At 42.1% G+C, this 20,860-nt stretch overlaps 1 protein-coding gene and 1 long non-coding RNA gene across 2 annotated transcripts in view; one reads left to right on the forward strand and one right to left on the reverse strand.

Annotated features, from left to right (window-relative positions):
- Nucleotides 1-15,287, reverse strand: part of IGFBP1 (insulin like growth factor binding protein 1) — a 29,234-nt gene extending 13,947 nt beyond the window's left edge. The window contains exon 1 of the mRNA XM_033930385.1: nt 14,793-15,287. Coding sequence (XP_033786276.1) covers nt 14,793-15,159 — 367 coding nt within the window. The 5' untranslated portion in view covers nt 15,160-15,287. The remainder of the gene's footprint in view (nt 1-14,792) is intronic.
- Nucleotides 15,288-15,351: 64 nt separating this feature from the next.
- Nucleotides 15,352-20,860, forward strand: part of LOC117353892 — a 39,236-nt gene continuing 33,727 nt past the window's right edge. The window contains exon 1 of the long non-coding RNA XR_004538061.1: nt 15,352-16,214. This is a non-coding gene — a long non-coding RNA (uncharacterized LOC117353892). The remainder of the gene's footprint in view (nt 16,215-20,860) is intronic.

A 20,860-nucleotide genomic window follows, 5' to 3' on the forward strand; every position in this document is an offset into this window, starting at 1 on the left:
CAGGAAGGGGAACATTTTAGAAACAAGCTGCTGATTACCGCCACAGTGTGTACTGTTTGTCTCACAGCACACACTTTTTAACATAATGCTAAATTTGCATCCTCATTGATCACTGCATCTCAGTGCTATATTTGTGTGGAAAACCTGTCTAAGCTGTGCAGTCAGCATCTCTAACATGCAACTTTTTGCACTGACTGAAAAATTAGGACAGCAATTTTTCTGTTCAAAGTTTATCCTGTTTTCAGATAGCAGTTCAATATAGCTGCTAATGGATAACTTTTTTGTTGCTATCCACACATTACGCCTGCACCAATCTGGCCCTATTCAGACAGTGACGAGGTGGCTCTAATCATTTTTCAGTGGTACTATCCAAAAAGGTGGCAACAAAAATTAACAGAGGCCCCAATCAGTGGTATGTATCTGGACACCAGGTGCCGCTATCCAGAAAACTGCATCTGAATAAACAGGGCCTTATTTTTCAATATGATAGAGATTTACATGTGTTAACATGAACAGAGACATTTTAGGAGGCTCCTTCCCAGAGGCTTCAAGGGAGCTTCCAGTTAGGCGATAGGCTCAAAATGCGATCAACTGTCTCGTTATTACTGACTCTCAACACACGGTATGCATACCTCAGGCGGTACGCTTATGAGTGGTAGGGGGTAAACAGCACCTTCTTCTCTTGCCCTCCTGCCGCTGCCGGTACTGTTGCATCCTCCCTCCCTTCTGCCAATGCGGCTGTCAAATTGGCTCCTATACCCCTCCTGGACTAGAAGCTTCAGCAGCGTCTCTTCGTTCCTGCCCTCCAACTGCATGCACCCCTTCACAAAGCTGTGTGTAGGCTCCCAGCACCGATGCCAAACTGGAAGCCTTCCCTTCGACGTCAGAGCTGACATCAGAGGGAAGGCTTCCGGGTCAGCCATGTGCAGGAGCTGCTGCCTGCGGCCCTACGAAGAAGCAAGTGCGGCTGAAGGCATGAAGGAGGAGGCCCATCTGGACAGCCCTGAATGGAATGAGCAAGCACGTGAGGATAAGTAAGAGAGAATGGGGACATGAACGTGGGACAAAGGAAGGAAGGAGGGAGGTGGAAGGAGCACGTTGGGACATGGGAGGGGCACAAACTTGGGACAAAAGCTGGAAGGAAAGAGGGAGGGGGCATGAACTCGGGACACAGAAGGGAGGGAGGGAAGGAGCACGTAAGGGAGGGGGCATAAACTTAGGACATAGGAGGGAGGGAAAAGAGATGCAGAGGTGGGTAGGGAAAAGAAAGGGAAAGAGATGGTGTACATGGGGAAAGGAAGAAGAGGAGAATTTTGGGGTGTGAGGTAGAGATGCATGGGGAAGAGAAGGATGAGGTGGGAGAGATGCACCCTGGATCCCTCCCTTTCCTCATTCCTGTGGAGGAGGGAGAGAGAGAGAGATGGGTGTGAGGTAGAGATGCATGGGGAAGAGAAGGATAAGGTGGGAGAGATGCACCCTGGATCCCTCCCTTTCCTCATTCCCGTGGAGGGAGGGAGAGAGAGAGAATATATATGGGGGTGGAGGAGACAGGAAGAAATGCTGTGCAGGACTGGGGAGGGGAAAAAGAAGGAAAATTATCCAGGATAGAAGGGAGTGAGGATGCTGTACAATGGGAGGGAGGAAAGAAAGAAATGCTGGACCATGGTAGGAGGAACCAATGGACAGCAACCGCTTGAAGTCGAAGAAGAATTTGCAGAAGACAGGAAAGCAGAAAGAGAAACTGGAACCAACTTGATAGAAAAATAAATCTCCAGATAACAAAGGTAAAAAAAAGGAATTTATTGACTTGAAATATGTTAGCTTTGGGAAATGAATATAGCAGATGCCTTTGTATTGTGTTCAACAGAAAAGGAAATGCATTTCTGGTTTTATTTCTCCAGTGTTGAATTACTTGCTGACCCTTGCTGTGGCTGGGGGAAATCCCCAAGCACCGCCAACTGAGGACCTCCTCTAAACGCTACCAGAACTTCCCTCTACCAAGTGTTATCAGTCGCTGGCAGCATCCCTGAGCCACTGAGATGCCAACATCTGTGACTCAGGGATGCTGCTGCTGCTTGCCAAGCTTGGCAAAAGGGACTCCTGGGCCACCTTCAGAAGAAGTCATCAGCTGACATAGCTTGAGGGTCCTCATCAGCTAGAATATTTATGTATTGTTAATAAGATTATATCGTGTGTATATAAAAAATGAATAGGCAAAATTGCATTACTATTATTATGTGGCAGGGTCTGAGATGGAGCTGGAGCAGGGTTCTTGGTTGATATTTCTTAGACTTAGGGGATACTTGGCATGAAGAAGTTGAGAAACACTACTCTAGATCAGAGGCTCTCAACCCAGTTCTTGGAACACACCCAGCCAATCAGGATTTCAGGGTGCCAACAATGAATATGCATAAGATAGATTTACATACAACAAAGTAATACAAATACATTTATCTCATGTATATTCATTGTATATATTGTGAAAACGTAGCTAGGCATGTCCTAAGGATGGGGCAGAGAACCCCTGCTCTAGATCAGTTTTCTCCAAGTCAGTCCTGGAATAACCCTTGTCAGACAGGTTTTCAGGATATATAAAAAGGAGGCAATGTATGTAAATCAACATCATGCATATTCATTGTGGATATCCTGAAAACCTGACTGGCAAGAGGGTACTCCAGGACTGACTAGGGAAACACTGTTCTAGATAAAACAAGTTCATCAATTGAGTTGACCAGCTTAAGGAAAAGTAGGATGCTGAGCAACTTGATGTTAACAGTTTAAATCAAAGGGGATGAATGCTCAGGAGGACAGAAGGAAGACTCCAAAATCTGTGAAAATAAAGCAAAGGTTCTGTAAGAACCAGCTGTAGAGCTTGCATGAATGCCTCTGTTGTTGATAGCATCCTGTTAAGTTAATGTTGTTCCAGTAAAATAAAAAAAAAAAGTGATCATCTTTCTAATGAAAGACTTCTGAGGAAATTAGAAAGTCATGGGATAAGGATAATGTTCTATTATGGATCAAGAGCAGGTTGAAAGACACAAAACAGAGTAGGTTTAAATGGTCAATATTCTCAGTGGAGAAGTCTAAATAGTGGGGTTCCCCAGAGTTCTGTGCTGGGAGCGCTGCTTTTCGACATATTCATTCCTTGATTATAGCTAAAATGGATTATTGTAATTCTCTTTCACTTAACATCTCACAAAAAGAAGACTGCAAATTATTCAAAATACAGTTATTAAGCTAATCCACAACGCCAAGAAATTCGACCAAGTCACGCCTTTATTGATTGATTCCCATTGGCTTCCAATTAGCCATCGTATCACCTTCAAGGTGATACTATTAGTATTTAAAACATTAACCTTTAATGAACCCCAATTCATAACCAAAATGTTAATCCTCCATAATACCTCTCGACCTCTCCCTTAGCTATCCCTTCCTTGAAAATAGTAGGCACCAGAAGACACGATATGTTTTCCGTAATGGGTCCCCAATGGTGGAACTCATTGCCTCAATATATTAAAGATGAAAAAGACCTTACTTCTTTTAAAAAATCCTTAAAATCTTATCTTCTTAAAAGACACTTAACATTTAAATTTTAGACATGACATAACGTCTTCAGGTTTTAACTCTTTCCCCACCCTATTATTTTTCTCCTTCTTTGTTTATTCCCTCTAAGAAAAAATTTGTAACTTTTCCCTTCTTACCCCCCTGATTCACGTTTGTTTTATTTTTAAGAATTATGTTATTTCGTTAGTCTTTTTTGTAACCTACTTCTTTTTTTAGAACGTTGTATATCGCTTAATAAATCGAATAAGCGATTCATCAAATAATAATAAAAACTTGAAACTTAAACTTGAATGATATAGAGATGAGAATAACTAATGAGATAATTAAATTTTCTGATGACACAAAGTTGTTCAATCACAAGAGGATTGTGAAAAATTGCAAGAGGACCTTGTGAGACTGGCCATCAAAATGGCACACGATGTTTAATGTGAGCAAGTGCAAAGTGATGCATGTGGAAAAGAGGAACCCGAACTATAGCTGCATGATGCAGGGTTCTATGTTAGGAACCATTACCCAAGAAAAGGACCTAGGTGTCACTGTTGAGGAAACGTTGAAACCCTCAACTCAATGTGTTGCGTTAGCTTAGTAAGCAAATAGAATGTTAGGAATTATCAGGAAAAGAATAGAAAACAAAGATGAAAATGTTATAATACCCTTGTATCTATGCCCTTGTATCGCTCTATGGTATGGCTGCACCTCATATACTGTATGCAGTTTTGGTCGCTGTATCTCAAAAAAGATATAGTGGAATTAGAAAAGGTACAGAAAGGGCACCAAAAATGATAAAAGGGATGGGATGACTTCCCTATAAGGAAAATAAAGTGGCTAGGTCTCTTCAGCTTGGAGAAGAGATGGCTCAGGGGGGGATAAGATAGAGGTCTATAAAATTCTGAGTGGAGTGGAAAGGGTAGATGTGAATTGCTTGTTCACTCTTTCCAAAAATACGAGGACTAGGAGGCATGCGATGAAGCTACTAAGTAGTAGATTTAAAACAAACTGGAGAAAATATTTCATCACACAACGTGTAATTAAACTCTGGAATTCATTGCTGGAGAATGTGGTGAAATCAGTTAGTTAGCTTAGTGGGATTTAAAAAAGGTTTAGATAATTTCCTAAAAAAGAAGTCTATAGGCAATTATTGAGATGGCTTGGGGAAATTCACTGTTTATTCCTAGGATAATCAGCATAAAATCTGTTTTACTACTTGGGATCTAGCTAGGTACTTGGGACCTGAGTTAGCCACTGTTGGAAACAATCAAGCCATTATGACGTCACTGATGAGGTTGACTCTTAGGTCTTGGTGGAATGAGGCATTATGACATCACAATCTCAGCTCTGGAATGTTGTTCCTCTTTGGGTTTCTGCCAGGTACTTGGGACCTGGGTTGGTCACAGGATACTGGGCTTGATGGACCTTGGCCTATCCCAGTATGGCAATTTTTATGTTCTAATGTTAGTTTTATGGTTCTATTAAAAAATGCAGGAAAAGGCAGCTTTCTGGTGTAAACAAGTTGATGGGGTCATTAATTACTGCCTTCTACTTTAAGTACTGACAGCTTTACAGACAAGACAGCAGGTCATTTTATGGAGAGTCAAATGATCTAGTCAGCTCACAAAGCAATAAACCCTTGAATGGATGGTCCATTAAAGGAGATCCTAGCTCCTAAGCATGAAGACTAATGTTAAGGTCTGCTTGTTGGCTGTAACCTAGTTGCGCAAATTAAACTGGTTCTTGGATCCAGTGGTTGCAAGAGTACTCATCGAGGATATCGTGGAAATCAGACTTGCTTTTGAGAATCCTTGCATTAGGAGAGCCCATCCTTTCTGCTCTAAAACAGACTGCCAGCACATGTTTGTATTACAAAGCTGCCCCTCACCATTAGAAATACATGAAAAGTAATTTGATGACCTCACATGGACTGCTGCCTGCTATTCTACTACATTCGTGGAAGAAAAGCAGTTCTGTTTTCACTCAAGAGATCTCCTGTGGATAACTTAAAAGTCAAGCTGCAGATGTGAGGCTTCACAATTCTTACATTACCTATGGGCTGTGGATTAAAAAACAAATGTTGTAGATGTCACATAACTGACAAAACAGCTTCAAGTATCGGTGAACCTCAATGCAGAACTGTAGTTCTTGGGCTAGCAAGAACTAGAAGGCCGTAGCGCATTCCTTTGGAAGATTGGCTTGGCCAATAAAAAGCATCTGCAGATAAAAGACAGATTGATAAACATGGTTGCCCTTTTCCCTCACAGGAGATAACATTACAGGAAGTGAGCTACAGAGAGTCTTCTTTGAAGGCTTGACTCACTCATCCTTGACCACAGATCTAACGGTAAGTTATAAAACGAGTGCTCCTACTTTTCAAGTTTACTCTGCGCCGATAAGATTTGTTTGTGAAGGGAAACAGGACCAAAAGTCAAACAGAATAGTACAGTTAGCAAAGCTGCTGGTACGGAGTGAGCTAACTGGCTACTGGAATTAAGAACCCCACAGGAAAGTGACCTCAGCCTCAGGCTTGGTTTTGTCTTAATATGATAAAAGAGAAATTGCTGTGAACAATTTGAGAGCTAATGAATATACTTCAGGGCTGTAAGCTCTATGCCACTTAAGCCTTATACTTCTAACAATAAGAACTTCCTCCTTTCCTTGCTACCTACTGGGAACACAAGAAAAGGGCCCATATTATGATGCCCCTTAGGCAATCAGAGAATTTGCAAGCAAAGGAGCCCAAAAGGATGGGAAAGACCCAAAAGCAAGAGCAAACCTTTTCCAGAGTGCTGCATCCAAGACAATGCTATTGCAATGTTCATATACCCACCCCACCCCTTTTTTTACAAAACCGCGGAAGTGGTTTTTAGTGCAGGCCGGCGTGCCGAGTGCTCTGTGCTGCTCCCGATGCTCATAGGAACTCTGAGTGCTGGAAGCAGCATAGAGCATTCAGTGCGCTGTCCTTCGCTACAAACCGCTTTCACGGTTTTGTTAAATTGGGGTCTATGAGTGTCAGGAGCGGTGCAGAGCATTCAGCACACCAGCCTATGCTAAAAACTGCTTCCACGGTTTTGTAAAAGGTGGAGGGAGGAGGAGGGTGTTAATGTGGCTCTCCAACAATAAAAGCCATGGTTTAAAAAATAAATCTTTGTACTGTCTCTCTGTAGTTATTTCCCAGTTTGCACACTAAAAATTTGGCAGCTAAAATTTAATGCTAAGAAATGCAAGATCATGCATTTGGGCTGCAAAAAACCGAGGGAACGGTACATATTAGGGAATGAAGAGCTTGTGTGCACGACAGAAGAGCAGGACTTGGGTGTGATTGTATGTGATGATCTTAAGGTGGCCAAACAGGTTGAAAAGGTGATGGCGAAATCTAGAAGGATGCTAGGTTGCAAAGGGAGAGGTATGGCTAGTAGGAAAAAGGAGGTATTGAAGCACCTGTATAAGACTTTGGTGAGACCTCATTTAGAATATTGTGCACAATTCTGGAGGCCGCACCTTCAAAAAGATATAAAAAAAGGATGGAGTCGGTCCAGAGGAAGGCTTCTAAAATGGTATGTAGTCTTCATCATAAGGCATATGGGGACAGACTTAAAGATCTCAATCTGTATACTTTGGAGGAAAGGCGGGAGAGGGGAGATATGATAGAAATGTTTAAATACCTATGTAATGTAAATGCACATGAGTCGAATCTCTTTAATTTGAAAGGAAACTCTTCAATGAGAGGTGATAGGCTCCGGAGTAATCTAAGGAAATACCTTTTATAGAAAGGGTGGTAGATGCGTGGAACAGTCTTCCGGAAGAGGTGGTAGAGACAGAGATTGTATCTGAATTCAAAAGGGCCTGGAATAGGCATGTGGGATCTTTCGGAGAGAGAAAGAGATAATGGTTACTGCAGATGGGCAGACTGGACGGGTCATTTGGCCTTTATCTGCCATCATGTTTCTATGTTTATTGTTTCTACAGTCTTACCCACTGGCTTAATACTAGACAAGATTACTCACATGGTTATAATGTCCCACCCCAAGGAGCTTACGCAATCTATGCAAAGTGACAGCGACCAATGGAGGGTGGAAACCAGACTGGGCTGCACAAGACTGCAGCGCTGTGCTCTAACCACTATGATCAATATGAACAATAGCTCTTTCGTACGCAGTGAGGTCAATTTTTAGGCTGATAAATTTGAGACCTAGTTCTTAAACTGGCCTTATGCAAAAAAAACAGTTGAGCTCAAATTTTTGTTACTAGATTCAATAAAGTCTACAGTTTAGGAGTCTAAAAATCTGGTGGCAACAGAGGTGCATAAAGAGCTGTTACCTCTGTGGCTGGCGCTCAAAGCTGCGCTATGGTTTTGTAAAAGAAAAAAATAAGGGGGGGGGGGATAAATTAGGCCTAATTTAAGATAATGGCAGGCCTAAATTTAAAATACTGTTAAATTTAGAGCCCCTTTTACAAAACCTCGGTAATGATGCTGCTGTAATAAATGCACCAAAGCCCATAGGAATTGAATGGCTTCGATGCATTTCTTTGCAAAAGGGGGCCTTGGAGAAGTATTTTAGAAAGAATGTACAAATTGGAATTGAGACGTCCAAATTGGGTTGTATCAAGTTCTACTAGTATTTTAGAAAAAGGATCTACCAATGAAAAGCCTGTTTTTAAGATCAGGGCTGGTTCAAGGAATTATCATTTATTGAGCTTAATATACCACTTTAGTTGCCAAACAAATCAAAAGGGTTAACAATAAAAGCAATAGTAAAAGGATAAAAGTAAAACTTGTGGTGTCTGAGGTCAAAATTTGATTCAATGTCTTCTCTGATGTAGGAGGGATCCCCATTCCCTCTTGCTCTGATGATTAACTTCCTCAAAATGGTGCCACTGACCCCTAGTGGTAGTCTTATGACTAGAGGGTTCAAACTTCCATATAAACAAAAAGCCTTTATATGGCAGACTGAACGTCTAAGAGTAGTACCTTATATTAAACTGAATATTGTAGTTTAATAAAAGGCCTCCCTAGCCCTCCATGTTTCTAAGTTTGGTTGAAAATAAGTGTTACTTTAGGTTATCTTAAAGTTACACACATAAAGGACCATTTTTGATAGGACATTTATGTCCGACTGGATGTTTCCCCGCAAGATGTCCAAATATCAGACGGAAGAAATGGTCATCTTAAAACCAACGAGACATCTAACCTTTTTTTTTTTTTTTTCAAAAATGGCCTAGCTAGACGTTTTGACCAGCTACGCGTCTATTTTTTTTGTCATTATCGATCCTTGCAATTGCTAAGGGTGCTGGGTTAAGAACACCCCTCTCTCTCTCTCTTGCTTCCTGCAACTCTTCATGATAGGAAGACCTTTACCCACTAATAGAACATTTTTTAAGAAAAAAAAAATTAATTGGTATGTTCGGTTTCTGGAGGCGACATGTATGGAACATGCTCCATCTTTGCTGCTAAAATCTTGATGGAATTGTTCAAGGTTGCATTTTGTTTGCTGACATATCAAACAGAAAACCACAGTGCACACACAGACAGATAAAATACTTTTGTGCATAATCAGATAGCAAGTGGATTGCATCACAACATCAAAATACCAGGATTTGTGCTTTTGGGATGAATATTATAATGAACTGGTAGCATGACGCATTTTATCTGGTTCGATTTACAGCTTGGGAAACGTAACGGAGGAGAACAGTGGCTTACCGTTCATACAAGTGAACAAACAAGCTGATAGATCACGCAAGCAAAGTCTGTAAACAGTGAGTGGATCGATCAAAGCTGGGACCTGTGTTACCTCTTGAGTTCATGGCACAACTGACACAAAAATAATAGATTTTGCAGTAATACATTTTGGGAGTCATTTTCAAACTGCTGCAATTTATCCGAAGACAATTTCTGGACACTGGCATTGCTTTAACTGAAAATATATTTTGCATTCCTATTAACCTTTAACTCCCCCAGGAATTAATGGAATTACAACTATATACAGAGCCCTGTAAACACTTATGTGGATAATGGGACGGCCAACTTTCAAACAGCCCTTTTATGTGGATACATTTTTATTCAGGCAATTAAATGGCTTCTGAAAATGGCTGAGAAAACTGGAATTCTAATGGATTGGCTTTATTGTGTATCCCCAAAATATAACACTTCCAAGGATTTTGAAAACTGGTCTCCCCAGTTGTTAGTACTCAGCACAAAGGAGGCACAAGGTAGCAAATGCCTTACATGCACAAGAAATCAGTCCATTGGAATCCCAGAAAACATTGTTATTTTTTTTAACAATTTACTAAGGGTACTTAGCTACTTTCTCTGTAGTGCTCCAAAGAACATGCTAGTGGGCACATTCTAAATCCCATTAAAAGTAAGAATAAATATGTCCTGTAAAGATCACTTGTAATTCTACAATTTGGAATTCGTTACCATTACATTTAAGGTCTGAGAAAAATCTAGATAAATTCAAGGGAAACCTTAAAAGCTTCCTATTTAAAGATGCATATGAATGCTAAATGATCTCTGGGTCCACCCTTGCCAAATTCTGTATTAATCATATTCAACATTGACATGATTTTTTCCAGTTCCCTCTTGTTTTTATCCTTAATTGTACTCTTTTCTTTTTAAAATTGTATTTCTCCCTACTATCCTATTGTTTTAATGTAAATTATGTCTTGTCACTGAGTATGTTAATTGCTCCCCATTTTAATTTTTTTTTTTTTTTAATTTCCAAACGCTTAGAAGTTATGATTAGTGTTTCATCAAATTTTAATAAACTTGAAAGCATCCTATGATGCTAGGAAAACGTAACAACCCAAGCTTGCTAATGAATAGACAAATCTGTACTCAAAACACTTCCATCATTTCTACGAGGGGTGCTGAAATGTTCTCAGCCCAACGAAGAAGAGAATGATATGGATATGGTTCAATTAATGACCTGAAACAGAGCAGAGAATTTTGTTTCTGCAAATTGGCACTTAACAGAATAAATAATAATAATAATAACAGTTTATATACCGCAGTACCGTTAAGTTCTATGCGGTTTACAAAAGAATAATGGAGTACAAGTTGAGAGAACTTAAGGGATGGGAAAACAAGAGGGGGATAGGGTGAGAGAACCGTTATAGAGGAGAAAGAGAGGAACGGGTCAGCTGTCTAGATACTTCAGGAACAGGTGAGTTTTGAGGCGCTTCCTGAATACCTCGTAAGTGGTGGGCGAGAGCAGTTGTTCTAGATCTTTACCCCATAAAGCTGCTTGATGTGAGAGAAGGTGTTCATGGTGTTTTTTTAGTTTGCAACCTCTAACCGGGGGGAGAAACGAAGTGTAAGTGGGAGCTTCTCTTGTGTCTGTTGGCTGAGAAGGAGAAGAGGTCAGTTATACATTTAGGGGCTAGAACGTAGAGAACTTTAAAGCAGAGGCAGGCGAACTTAAACTTTACACGAGCTTCCAACGGCAGCCAGTGTAGCTGTTTGTAGTATGGCGTCACGTGATCAAATTTCTTTAGACCGAAGATAAGTCCGACCGCAGCGCTTTGCATTAATTGTAAGCGTCGCATATTCTTTTGGGAGAACACTCTTTTCAGTTACAGTGGCAAAATAACGCTCAGAATTTAGGAAATTGGTTGGTTGGGCTGAGAACTTTTCAGCATCCCTTTCATATAGCCCCCATAAGGCACATAGATCATTGTACACACACACCTAAGAATTTGGGGTCCTTTTATCAAGCCGCGCTAGCGGGGTTAGCGCGGACATTTCATCACGCGCTAACCCCCGCGGCAAGCAAAAAAAAACTAACGCCTGATCAATGGAGGTGTTAGCGACTAGCGTGGCAAGCAGTTTAGCGCATGGTATTCTACGCGTTAAACCCTTACTGCACCTTGATGAAAGGATCCCTTAGTCCCTGCTTTGATAGAGCTTACCCATCTATTCAAGACAGACAAACAGGGCAAATAAAGGACTTGGGAGTTTATTATGGGAATGATTAAATCAACATGGGTATTAAAACAGTCAAATAGGTTAAGATTTAAAAGCAGTCACAAAAAGATGGGCTTTTACCCTGCGTTTGAATAAGACCCGAGATGGAGCATTGACATATCAACTCAAAATCTATTTCAGGTGTATGGTGCAGCAAGGTAGAAGGAATGGCGTGTGGGGTTGGAGGTGGAGAAGGGTACAGATGAGCAACTTATCTGATAGATGGAGCTCCCAGGCAGAGGTGTAGGGCTGGAGAAGAGAGGCCGAGGAGTTGCAGAGTGAATGCACTTGTAAGTCTATAAGTGGAGTTTGAACTGTATATGGAAATAGAACATAGAAACATAGAACATAGAAAAATGACGGCAGATAAGGGCCATAGCCCATCAAGTCTGCCCACTTCACAGACCCACCCCCCTGAGTCTGCTCTCCTGGAGATCCCTCTCCTAATGACCCATGCTTAACTCCACCCTCTTAAGGATCCCACATGGGCATCCCATTTACCCTTAAAATCTGGCACGCTGTTGGCCTCGATTACCTGTATTGGAAGCTTGTTCCAATGATCAACCACTCTTTCGGTGAAGAAATACTTTCTGGTGTCCCCATGAAATTTCCCGCCCCTGAGTTTAAGCGGATGCCCTCTTGTGGCTGAGGGTCCCTGGAGAAGGAAAATATCTTCTTCCACCTCGATACGTCCGGAGATGTATTTAAATGTCTCAATTCCAAGTTACTTGCAATCCAAGGTTTTACTATGTAGCGGAATATAAGACTACTTATTAGATTAAATTAGAATAAGCTCCGAAGCTGAAAAAACAAGACAAATGGCTCATAAAATCTAATATAGAGAACAGAAAAGAAGCAGACCATATGAAAAACATAAATTTTTATTTGCCACTTTTAACCCCCAGATCTAAACAAGGTCACCCAACAAGCCTTGCCAAACTGATAAAAGTGTCTCCAATCTGGGTTGGCTTCTTTAGACCTGGGGGTTAAAAGCAACAAATACAGGTTGTGTTTTCATACGGAGAATAAGTAGATAGAGAACCAATTAAGTGACTTGAGGAAAGGAGTTATATTAATAGAATTACATAGATGCCTTAATTCATATGCTATTTTTTGCAAGGCTTTAAAGACCTACTTTTTTTAAGTGTTACTTTTTAGGATATTATGTGTATTAATTTTCATAAGTTTGATACGTTCCCCTTAATATAGGGTATTCTTTATTGTAATCCACTTTGAATCTGAATTGAAATACAGTAAAACCTTGCTTTACGAGCATAATTCGTTCCAGAAGCATGCTCGTAATCCAAAGCACTCCTAACAAAGCAAATTTGCCCATAGGAAATAATGGGAACTCAAGACGATTCGCTCCACAACCCAAAAACTTTTAATACAAAATACTATACGTACTTGTATTGTAAGACCTCACTCATTTAGAACAGTCATTACACTCCCGCAGCGTCAGAGAGAGAAAAACCATCGACTCAGTTGTGATGTCTGTATAGTGTAAGTACTTGTATTGCAAGGCATTTCTTGTATGTCAAGATAAAATTTAATAAAATGTTTTGTCTTGCAAAACACTTGCAAACCAAGTTACTTGCAATCCAAGGTTTTACTGTATAGCGGAATATAAGACTACTTATTAGATTAAATTAGAATAAGCTCCGAAGCTGAGAAAACAAGACAAATGGCTCGTAAAATCTAATATGGAGAACAGAAAAGAAGCAGACCATATGAAAAACATAAATTTTTATTTGCCACTTTTAACCCCCAGATCTAAACAAGGTCACCCAACAAGCCTTGCCAAACTGATAAAACGGTGTCTCCAACCTGGGTTGGCTTGTTTAGACCTGGGGGTTAAAAGCAACAAATAGATTTTGTGTTTTCATACGGAGAATTAAGTGGCGTTACAGAATTTTGAACAGACAAGAGATGGTGCACCGGGAAATCTATGAGGAGCAGGTTGCAAGTGGGAGGTGTTGCGAGCTGGGAAAAGGGTTATGGTGGTGGCAAGTTCCGAAAGGAAGGACCAAATGTATTTTTGATTATATTGCACATGAATTTTAAGAAGACTACTTTTATCTGATTTTCACTTTCTGCTGAAAATAGAACAGGTTCGATCAAGCACGTCTCACAGTCCCAGCACCATGTTGAGAGGAGTCGGCTTTACTTCCATTGGATTGTAAGAAGCAAGGAGACATTTGAAGATGGCATATATCCCCTGAAGTAGCCCTTTCCAGGCGAAACAGAAAGTCTTTTCTGTCGGGATTAAGAGTTGAAAGCCTCTTTTGAAATTTCACACCTTCAGATGAGTGTATTCCTTCCTTAATTGTGATTTTGTGCTCCATGCCTCCAAAAACGACTTACATAAGTGAAACTGAGCTGTAGCCCTCAGCTGTTAATTTAGTTAAGTTTGGGATCCTGGTCTTCAGTTTTTGACACGAATAATATATGGAAATTCGCGTTCACAGCTGTCATTATATTTATAAAAAAAGCTTTTGAAAAAAATGCAACTCTGTATGAATGGAAACGAGTGATTTATCTACTTATTTATATGTATGCGGAGTTTTTTTTATAAACCCGTGATGATGTGTTGAGGGCTGAGCACTTGTGTAGTCCCAACCTCCCACAATTGAGGTTTATTTTTCTCCGTTTTATTATGATTTTTCATACAGTTTACGTTATGTCAGCACCTTTTGTATACATGGCCTGAATGTTTCCCTGCTATTAACTATATTCTACAATACGTATTTAACATATATTTACACACTAACTATACCCCATACTATACCATACCACAAACTGTTCCAGACAAACTATCGGACATGTGGTAGGCAAAGCGTGGGCATACTCGGGTGTGGTGTGGCAAGTTTACACTTAAATTTCTGCCAGAAACTGATTTTCATTTTTATTTAAAATATTTCAGTATTTCTTAGATTTCTTTATCCGGTTAATTGAGTTCCGGTTAACAGAGAGACTACTGTATTGTATTTCCAAAAACCTCTAGCTGTCTTTCCAATGTGCCTTTACAAGACTCTAACCTCTTGGCTATTGTCATGTGCCTGAGAACCGCTCTGCAAACTTATAGAAGCACCTATATCTATAAATAAACCGTGACACGGGGAGGGATCCCGTACTGGGTGGACAGAGGAATCAATTCTGAATCTAGGGAACATCTGGATATATACACATCTGTATACTAATACCAGAACATATACATTTAAAATCAAACATCGAATCTGCAAAGCCTACACGTCTGCCCTGAGCAATTTACCTGCAGTCTCTGCCACGCTCGCTCCCTCCACTTCGCCGACCTCCGTGCAGACGCCCTGGCCGCGGGTGAGCGCGTGCAGTGGGCGGAGCTCACCGGGGCGCACGCGGCACGCCAGCCCCTGGCCGCAGCGCGCAGTGTAGACGCCGCACGCGCTGCCCGCAGACAGCGCGCATATCAGACAGCAGCCGCAGCTTGGCTCACGTGCCAGCTCCGTGCACTCGGCCGCCACAGGCGGGCACAGCGCTAGACGCTCCTCGGTGCAGGGCGAGCAGCGCAAGGGCTCGGAAGAGGATGAAGAGGCAACGGGTGGCGCCCTCGCCAGGAGAAGCGCAGGAGCGGCAAGAGCAAGGAGCAGCATGCCAGACATAACTAATAAATAGACAGGAAGTCAAAGATAGACAGACAAGTGAAAAAAGTATAATAGTGAGGAGAAAGAAGAGACCGGATTTCGGATACGCAACTTTCTTTGTCCGTGCAACTTGTGGTGCTTCGACAGTGCGGGACTTTTATACAGAGTCGGCTGCAGGGGACATTAATGGTTGACAGCAAGTTAACTATTAGCTAGGCAGGAGTTCCGTGGGAAACGTGATGTGATCAGCAACCTGGTGGCGCCCGTTTCCCGCCCATCGTTTTCCAAAGAGCTGATACTCTTTCCCCCCTCCCCCCCACACACACTTCCCTGAAACTGTCGGGAAATGAGGTGTAAACAAACTCATATTCAATCAGAAGCCCTGCGGCTAGCTGGCCTCTTGTGAAATATTTCGATGGGTCATTTTGCTTTAGGAGCACCTGACAGCTGTCATGATGCCCCCCCCAAAAAAAAATAAAAAATAAAAAAAGCCCTTTCCAAGGACTGTTGAAGCCCAGGATTTCTAATGACTGTCTGCATTAAAGCAGGATTTGGGAGGGCTGAAGGAAGCATAGCCTGCTGGTAGGCTTGAGAGCCTCCCAAATTGCTTCCCAGGACTCCAGCACTTCTAACACGAGCCCTGCATTTGAGAGCTGTCTTTCCAAGTCTATAGCAAACCTTAAGAACCTTCAGGAAAATATACAGAGCAGAAGCTGCTCAGTATGGAGGATTAAGTCAGATGCAAGACATTAGGGAAGACTCTTGTTCTACTGTTTCAACTTGGCCTATAATTCTAAAACAGCACCTGGGAGGACTTGGTGTTAATAAACAGTTGATGGGGTGGAAGGGAGATAAAATGTGGATCCCCTGGATCCTCAGACTATTATCAAATTATTGCTGTGTCAGTATGCAACCAGCTCCCTCTTGCTCTCTTTGCAAAGTCTACTATGCCTCACTGATGATGGATCAGAGGGGAGGGGAGTCCAGTCTTTGTCCCCATTCTGTCCTTTTCCAAGTCCCATTGCGTGCACAATGATGCATCCAGGATCCACCAAAACAAATGGAGCATAAAGGTAATGAAGGCCTGATGAAAAGTTCTCAGCCCAACCAACTTCCTAATTCTGAGCATTATTTTGCTACTGTAGTTAAAGAGTGTTATTTTATATTGCAAAGTGCCAATTTGCAGTATCAAAATTCTATATTTTGACCTTGTTTCAGATCATTCATTGAACCATGTCAGCAAAAAGTGTTGAATTTTCAAGTGTGGAACTCCAAGCCACAAAAGAAATCCATGAATTATGATGCAAACATTGAGGGGTGTCCATCATAAACAACAGTGAAGAAGTGGGGTGAAAACTTTCAGCATGGAGATTTCGAGACCAAAGATGCAGCAAGTTCTGGGAGGCCTCAAATGGGGTCGACTCCTGAAATTGTTGACAGTGTCCATGACCTGATTTTGACAGATCGGCGAATATCAGCAAAAACAATTGCTGAGACACTACAGATATCCAGGGAATGTGCTGGGTATATAATCCATGAGCAGCTGGTTATGCAAAAGCTGTCAGTCAAGTGGGTGTCCAAATGTTTGAATGCTAATGAGAAATGGCATTGAGTGGACACTTCTAAGTTGATTTTGCAGCATTTTTAGTGAGCTGGTGCCAACTTTTTGGCATGACTAACAGTCCATGCAATGGCGGCACTTAGGTTCTCCAAGGCCAAGGAAACTTAAGACCCAAAAGTCATCAGGAAAGATCCTGGCCACAATGTTTTAGGATCAGGAAGGTATTTTAATGACTGACTATTTTCCAAGGGGCCAAACAGTTAATGTAGAATACTACTATAACTTGCTGTACTGGTTAAAGGAAGCTGCAGAGAGTTCTCTTTTTGCAATGTACCCAGGGCAGGATTAATTCTTCGAGTGCCCCTAGGCACACAAGAACACTGGGCACCCCTGGCCCTGCCCAGTATCCTTTCCCCTTATGCCTCGCTCCTCTTTTCCTGCACACCAATTGCATCAGCATCTGCCCACTTTCTTTCCCTTCTACCCAATTGTATCCAGTATCCTTCCCCCTTATGACTCTCTCTCCTTTCCCTGCACACCAATTGCATCAACATCTGGCTCCCTTTCCCTCCACCATCCTTCCCACATGGCAACGCCCCCCCCCCCCCCCCCCGGTAACGGGCCCCCCAGCATTAACGACAACAACTCTGGCCCACCCACCCCGTTATTGACGGACTGCAACGCGGCCTCCTCCCGACATCAATGGCAACGTGGCCAGTTTTGCTCCAAGAAGATCCTGCGATGAATGCGTCTGCCGAAAGAAGTAAGTGACGTTGGAGGGAGATGGACTGGCAGACGCATTCATCGCAGGACCTTCTTGGAGTAGAACTGACCACATTGCCATTGATGCCGGGGGGAGGCCGCATTGCCATCCGTCGATGCCGGGAGTAGGGCCGGTATTATCATTGTCATCGATGCCATGGGGGGGCCCTTCGCTGTAAAAAAACAAATTGGCATGGTAAGTCGCCCTTCAGCAGGCTCCCCTGACTATTTTGGGCCCTAGGCACATGCCAACTGGGTCTACCAATTAATCTGGCCCTGAATGTACCTACTCACAAGGCTGGCAAAACGATGGATGTTTTGAGGCAGTTGGGGTTTCATTCCACACACCATCCATCCTACTCACCAGATCTTGCTCCATCTGACTAGTTTTTGTTTCCAAACCATAAGAGTTTGAAAGAGTGACAGTTTTCAAGTGATTTGTTGGTGATTGCAGAAGTGGAGCAATATTGTAGTGACCAGACATTATTTTTTGGAAGGGTTACAGAAACTTCTTTTTTTTTTTTTTTTAGTCAAGGTTTGTTTATTAATTTTTGAGTATACAAAGTATGGAAAAAGTAAACATATGAAACATTCAATGCGAGGCATGCATAACGAAGTGTTAATAGCAATAGTTGAAACAAACAATCAGAAGTACATAAGCATAGAATCAAAACATTGTGGTGGCATGTCTCAAAATGAAGTAGAAGAAAACCTAACTGTAAATATAAGCATGAAAGCTTCAAAGAATCAAGAGAAGGGGAAGGGAAAAAAAGAGAGAATAGAGTGGTCCAATTATGAAGGAGAAGAAAGGGAGAGCAGGTAAGATTTCAAAAGCGACCATTTTCTTTGAAAGGATGGAAACCTGTCAGTAGATTTGGCTAGGTATGCTTCCGTTCTGTAGGTGAAGCATACTAGATTCCACCACTGAGAGTGAGAGGCCTTGGAAAGGTTTTTCCAATAAGTAAGTAGGATTTTTAAGGCCAAAGAGAGTAACATGTCAAACAAAAAACAATCTGAATCAGAAATCAAAGTGGAAGCCTGAAAAGATTTCAGTAAGAGCATTTGATATGTCAGGGGGATATTAATATGGAAAATGGAACAGATGGAGTCCCAAACAGAGGACCAGTAGGAGGCGATTACAGGACAGGAGAAGAGAAGGTGTTTTAGAGAACCCGAGTCGGAATGACAAGTTCAACATTGATTGGAAAAGGAGGCATTGATTCTATGAGATTTGATCGGGGTCCAAATTGCTCTATGTAGCAGAAAGACCATGTGTTGGAGATTTGAAGCTGAGCGAGAGGTATGGAAGGTGGAGTGGAAGATATGGGACCAGGCCTCCTCTGAGATGGAGAATTCAATATCTACTTCCCAAGAGGCTTGAAGATGGGACAGGTATGAGGGGGACATAGATTTGAGAGGCTTATAAAAGTGGGAAGCAGTGTGGCCAAGGGTAAGGAATTGTCGAGAAAGAGTATACATAGATGGAGCGGAGTTGAATGATACAGGAAATAAACCGGACTTTTTAATGGAGGACCGTAGTTGGAGCCATCTGTAGAAGTGGGACGCATCAATGGAAAAGGAGACCATCAATTCATTAAATGTGAGAAAGGTGGCATTTGAGTGACTTACTGACCCTAGGTCCCAAATGTGGTGAGAAAACCAGTGGGGCCAGGAGACTGCCTTTTTGTCAATAGAAATGAGTTTATTGAACCAAATGGGGCAGAAAGAAGATCGAGTCCAGGGGATGTCGAGACGGGCATCAAGATCCGAAAGTACTTTATGAGTGGTCGAGAGTAAGGGTTTTTTGAAAAGGTTAGGAAAGCTCAGGGCACCCATCAAGCGTATGAGGGGGAACGGCTGAACAAGGGAAGCTTCCAATCGGAGCCAGTTTGGGATGTCTGACGGGGAGGGAGAGGAGAGCCATTCCGCCCCTTGTCTTAATATAAAAGCCTTGTGGTAACAAAGAAGATCTGGGAAGTTGACGCCACCTTGTTGCATGGGGGCCTTTAGTTTTTGAAGGGAGATCCTGTGGGGTTTGTTATTCCATAGGAATCTAGTCATCTGAGATTCTAGTTGTTTATATAGCCGGTGTGAAAATAGAAGGGGAAACATGTTGAAAATGTAAGTGAGTTTCGGAATTACCATCATTTTTAAGGTATCCAAGCGGCCCCACCAAGATAGGTGTAAAGGTGACCAAGAAGAGAGGAGATGTGAAAGTTGGGCAAGGAGTTTGGAAGAAATTAGGCGCATGGTGGAGCAGAGGTCTCTGCAAAATGTAAGTCCCAAATATTTGATCCCATCAGTGACCCAAGTGAAAGGCTGAGAGGAGATGGTGAAGGGGGTGCATGAATCAGTTAGGGGCATTATTTCAGTTTTGTCCCAATTAATTTTGTATCCTGATATCAAAGAAAAAGAAGAAATTAGTTGCATCAGCGAGGTCAGGGAGCTTTCTGGGTCGGAGAGATAAAGCAGGATGTCATCAGCATAAGCCGAAAGTTTAAATTCAATGTTCGCTACGGAGATACCCTTGATGTCAGGCGAGGATCTAATAGCGATAAGGAGTGGTTCAAGGGCTAAATTAAACAAAAGGGGGGGACATAGGGCAGCCCTGACGAGTCCCTCTATGTAAGGTAAAAGGGGAGGACGCTTCATCGTTAACAATTAACCTAGCTGTGGGGTCATGATAGAGAAGAGAAATCATATGAATGAAAGGAGGGGGGTATACCGAATTTAGATAAAACAGCAAAAAGATAGTTCCACTCCACCCTATCGAACGCCTTTTCAGCGTCTAATGAGACAAGAGCTTTAGGACTGGGGTCCGAGAAGGTGGAGTGGAGGACATGGCATAATAATCTAGTGTTATCTGCTCCAAAGCGACCTTTCAAAAAACCTACTTGGTCCCTGTGAATCAGATAAGGCATAATTTTCTCAAGACGAAACATCAAGATTTTAGCAAAGATCTTATAGTCCAGGTTTAATAAAGAAATAGGTCTGTAATTCTTCACAAGCTGAGGGTCTCTGTTCGGCTTTGGTAGAACAATGATGTTCGCTTCTAGGAAATGGTGGAGACCACTTGGGTTGGTCATTAGGCCTTGGAAGTAGGAAAGCAGGTGAGGGGTCAGAATGACAGAGAATGTCTTGAAGAACTCCGACGATAGACCATCAGGGCCGGGAGCCTTAGCAGATGGTAAGGAGGAGATAGCTCGTTGAATTTCCTCTGATGAAAGTGGCTGTTGTAGTGATTGTTGTTGAGGGCCAGTTAGACAAGGCAAATCCAGTGAGCGAAGAAAATCCGGTAAAGAATTACTAGACGAAGAGGTTTCAGAGGAATTTAGGTCTTCGTAGAAGGAGTGGAAGTCTTTCAGGATATCTTTGTGGAGGTGTGGAGGGTACCAG

Source organism: Geotrypetes seraphini, chromosome 2 (assembly GCF_902459505.1).
Source record: "Geotrypetes seraphini chromosome 2, aGeoSer1.1, whole genome shotgun sequence".
NCBI classification, from domain to species: domain Eukaryota; kingdom Metazoa; phylum Chordata; class Amphibia; order Gymnophiona; family Dermophiidae; genus Geotrypetes; species Geotrypetes seraphini.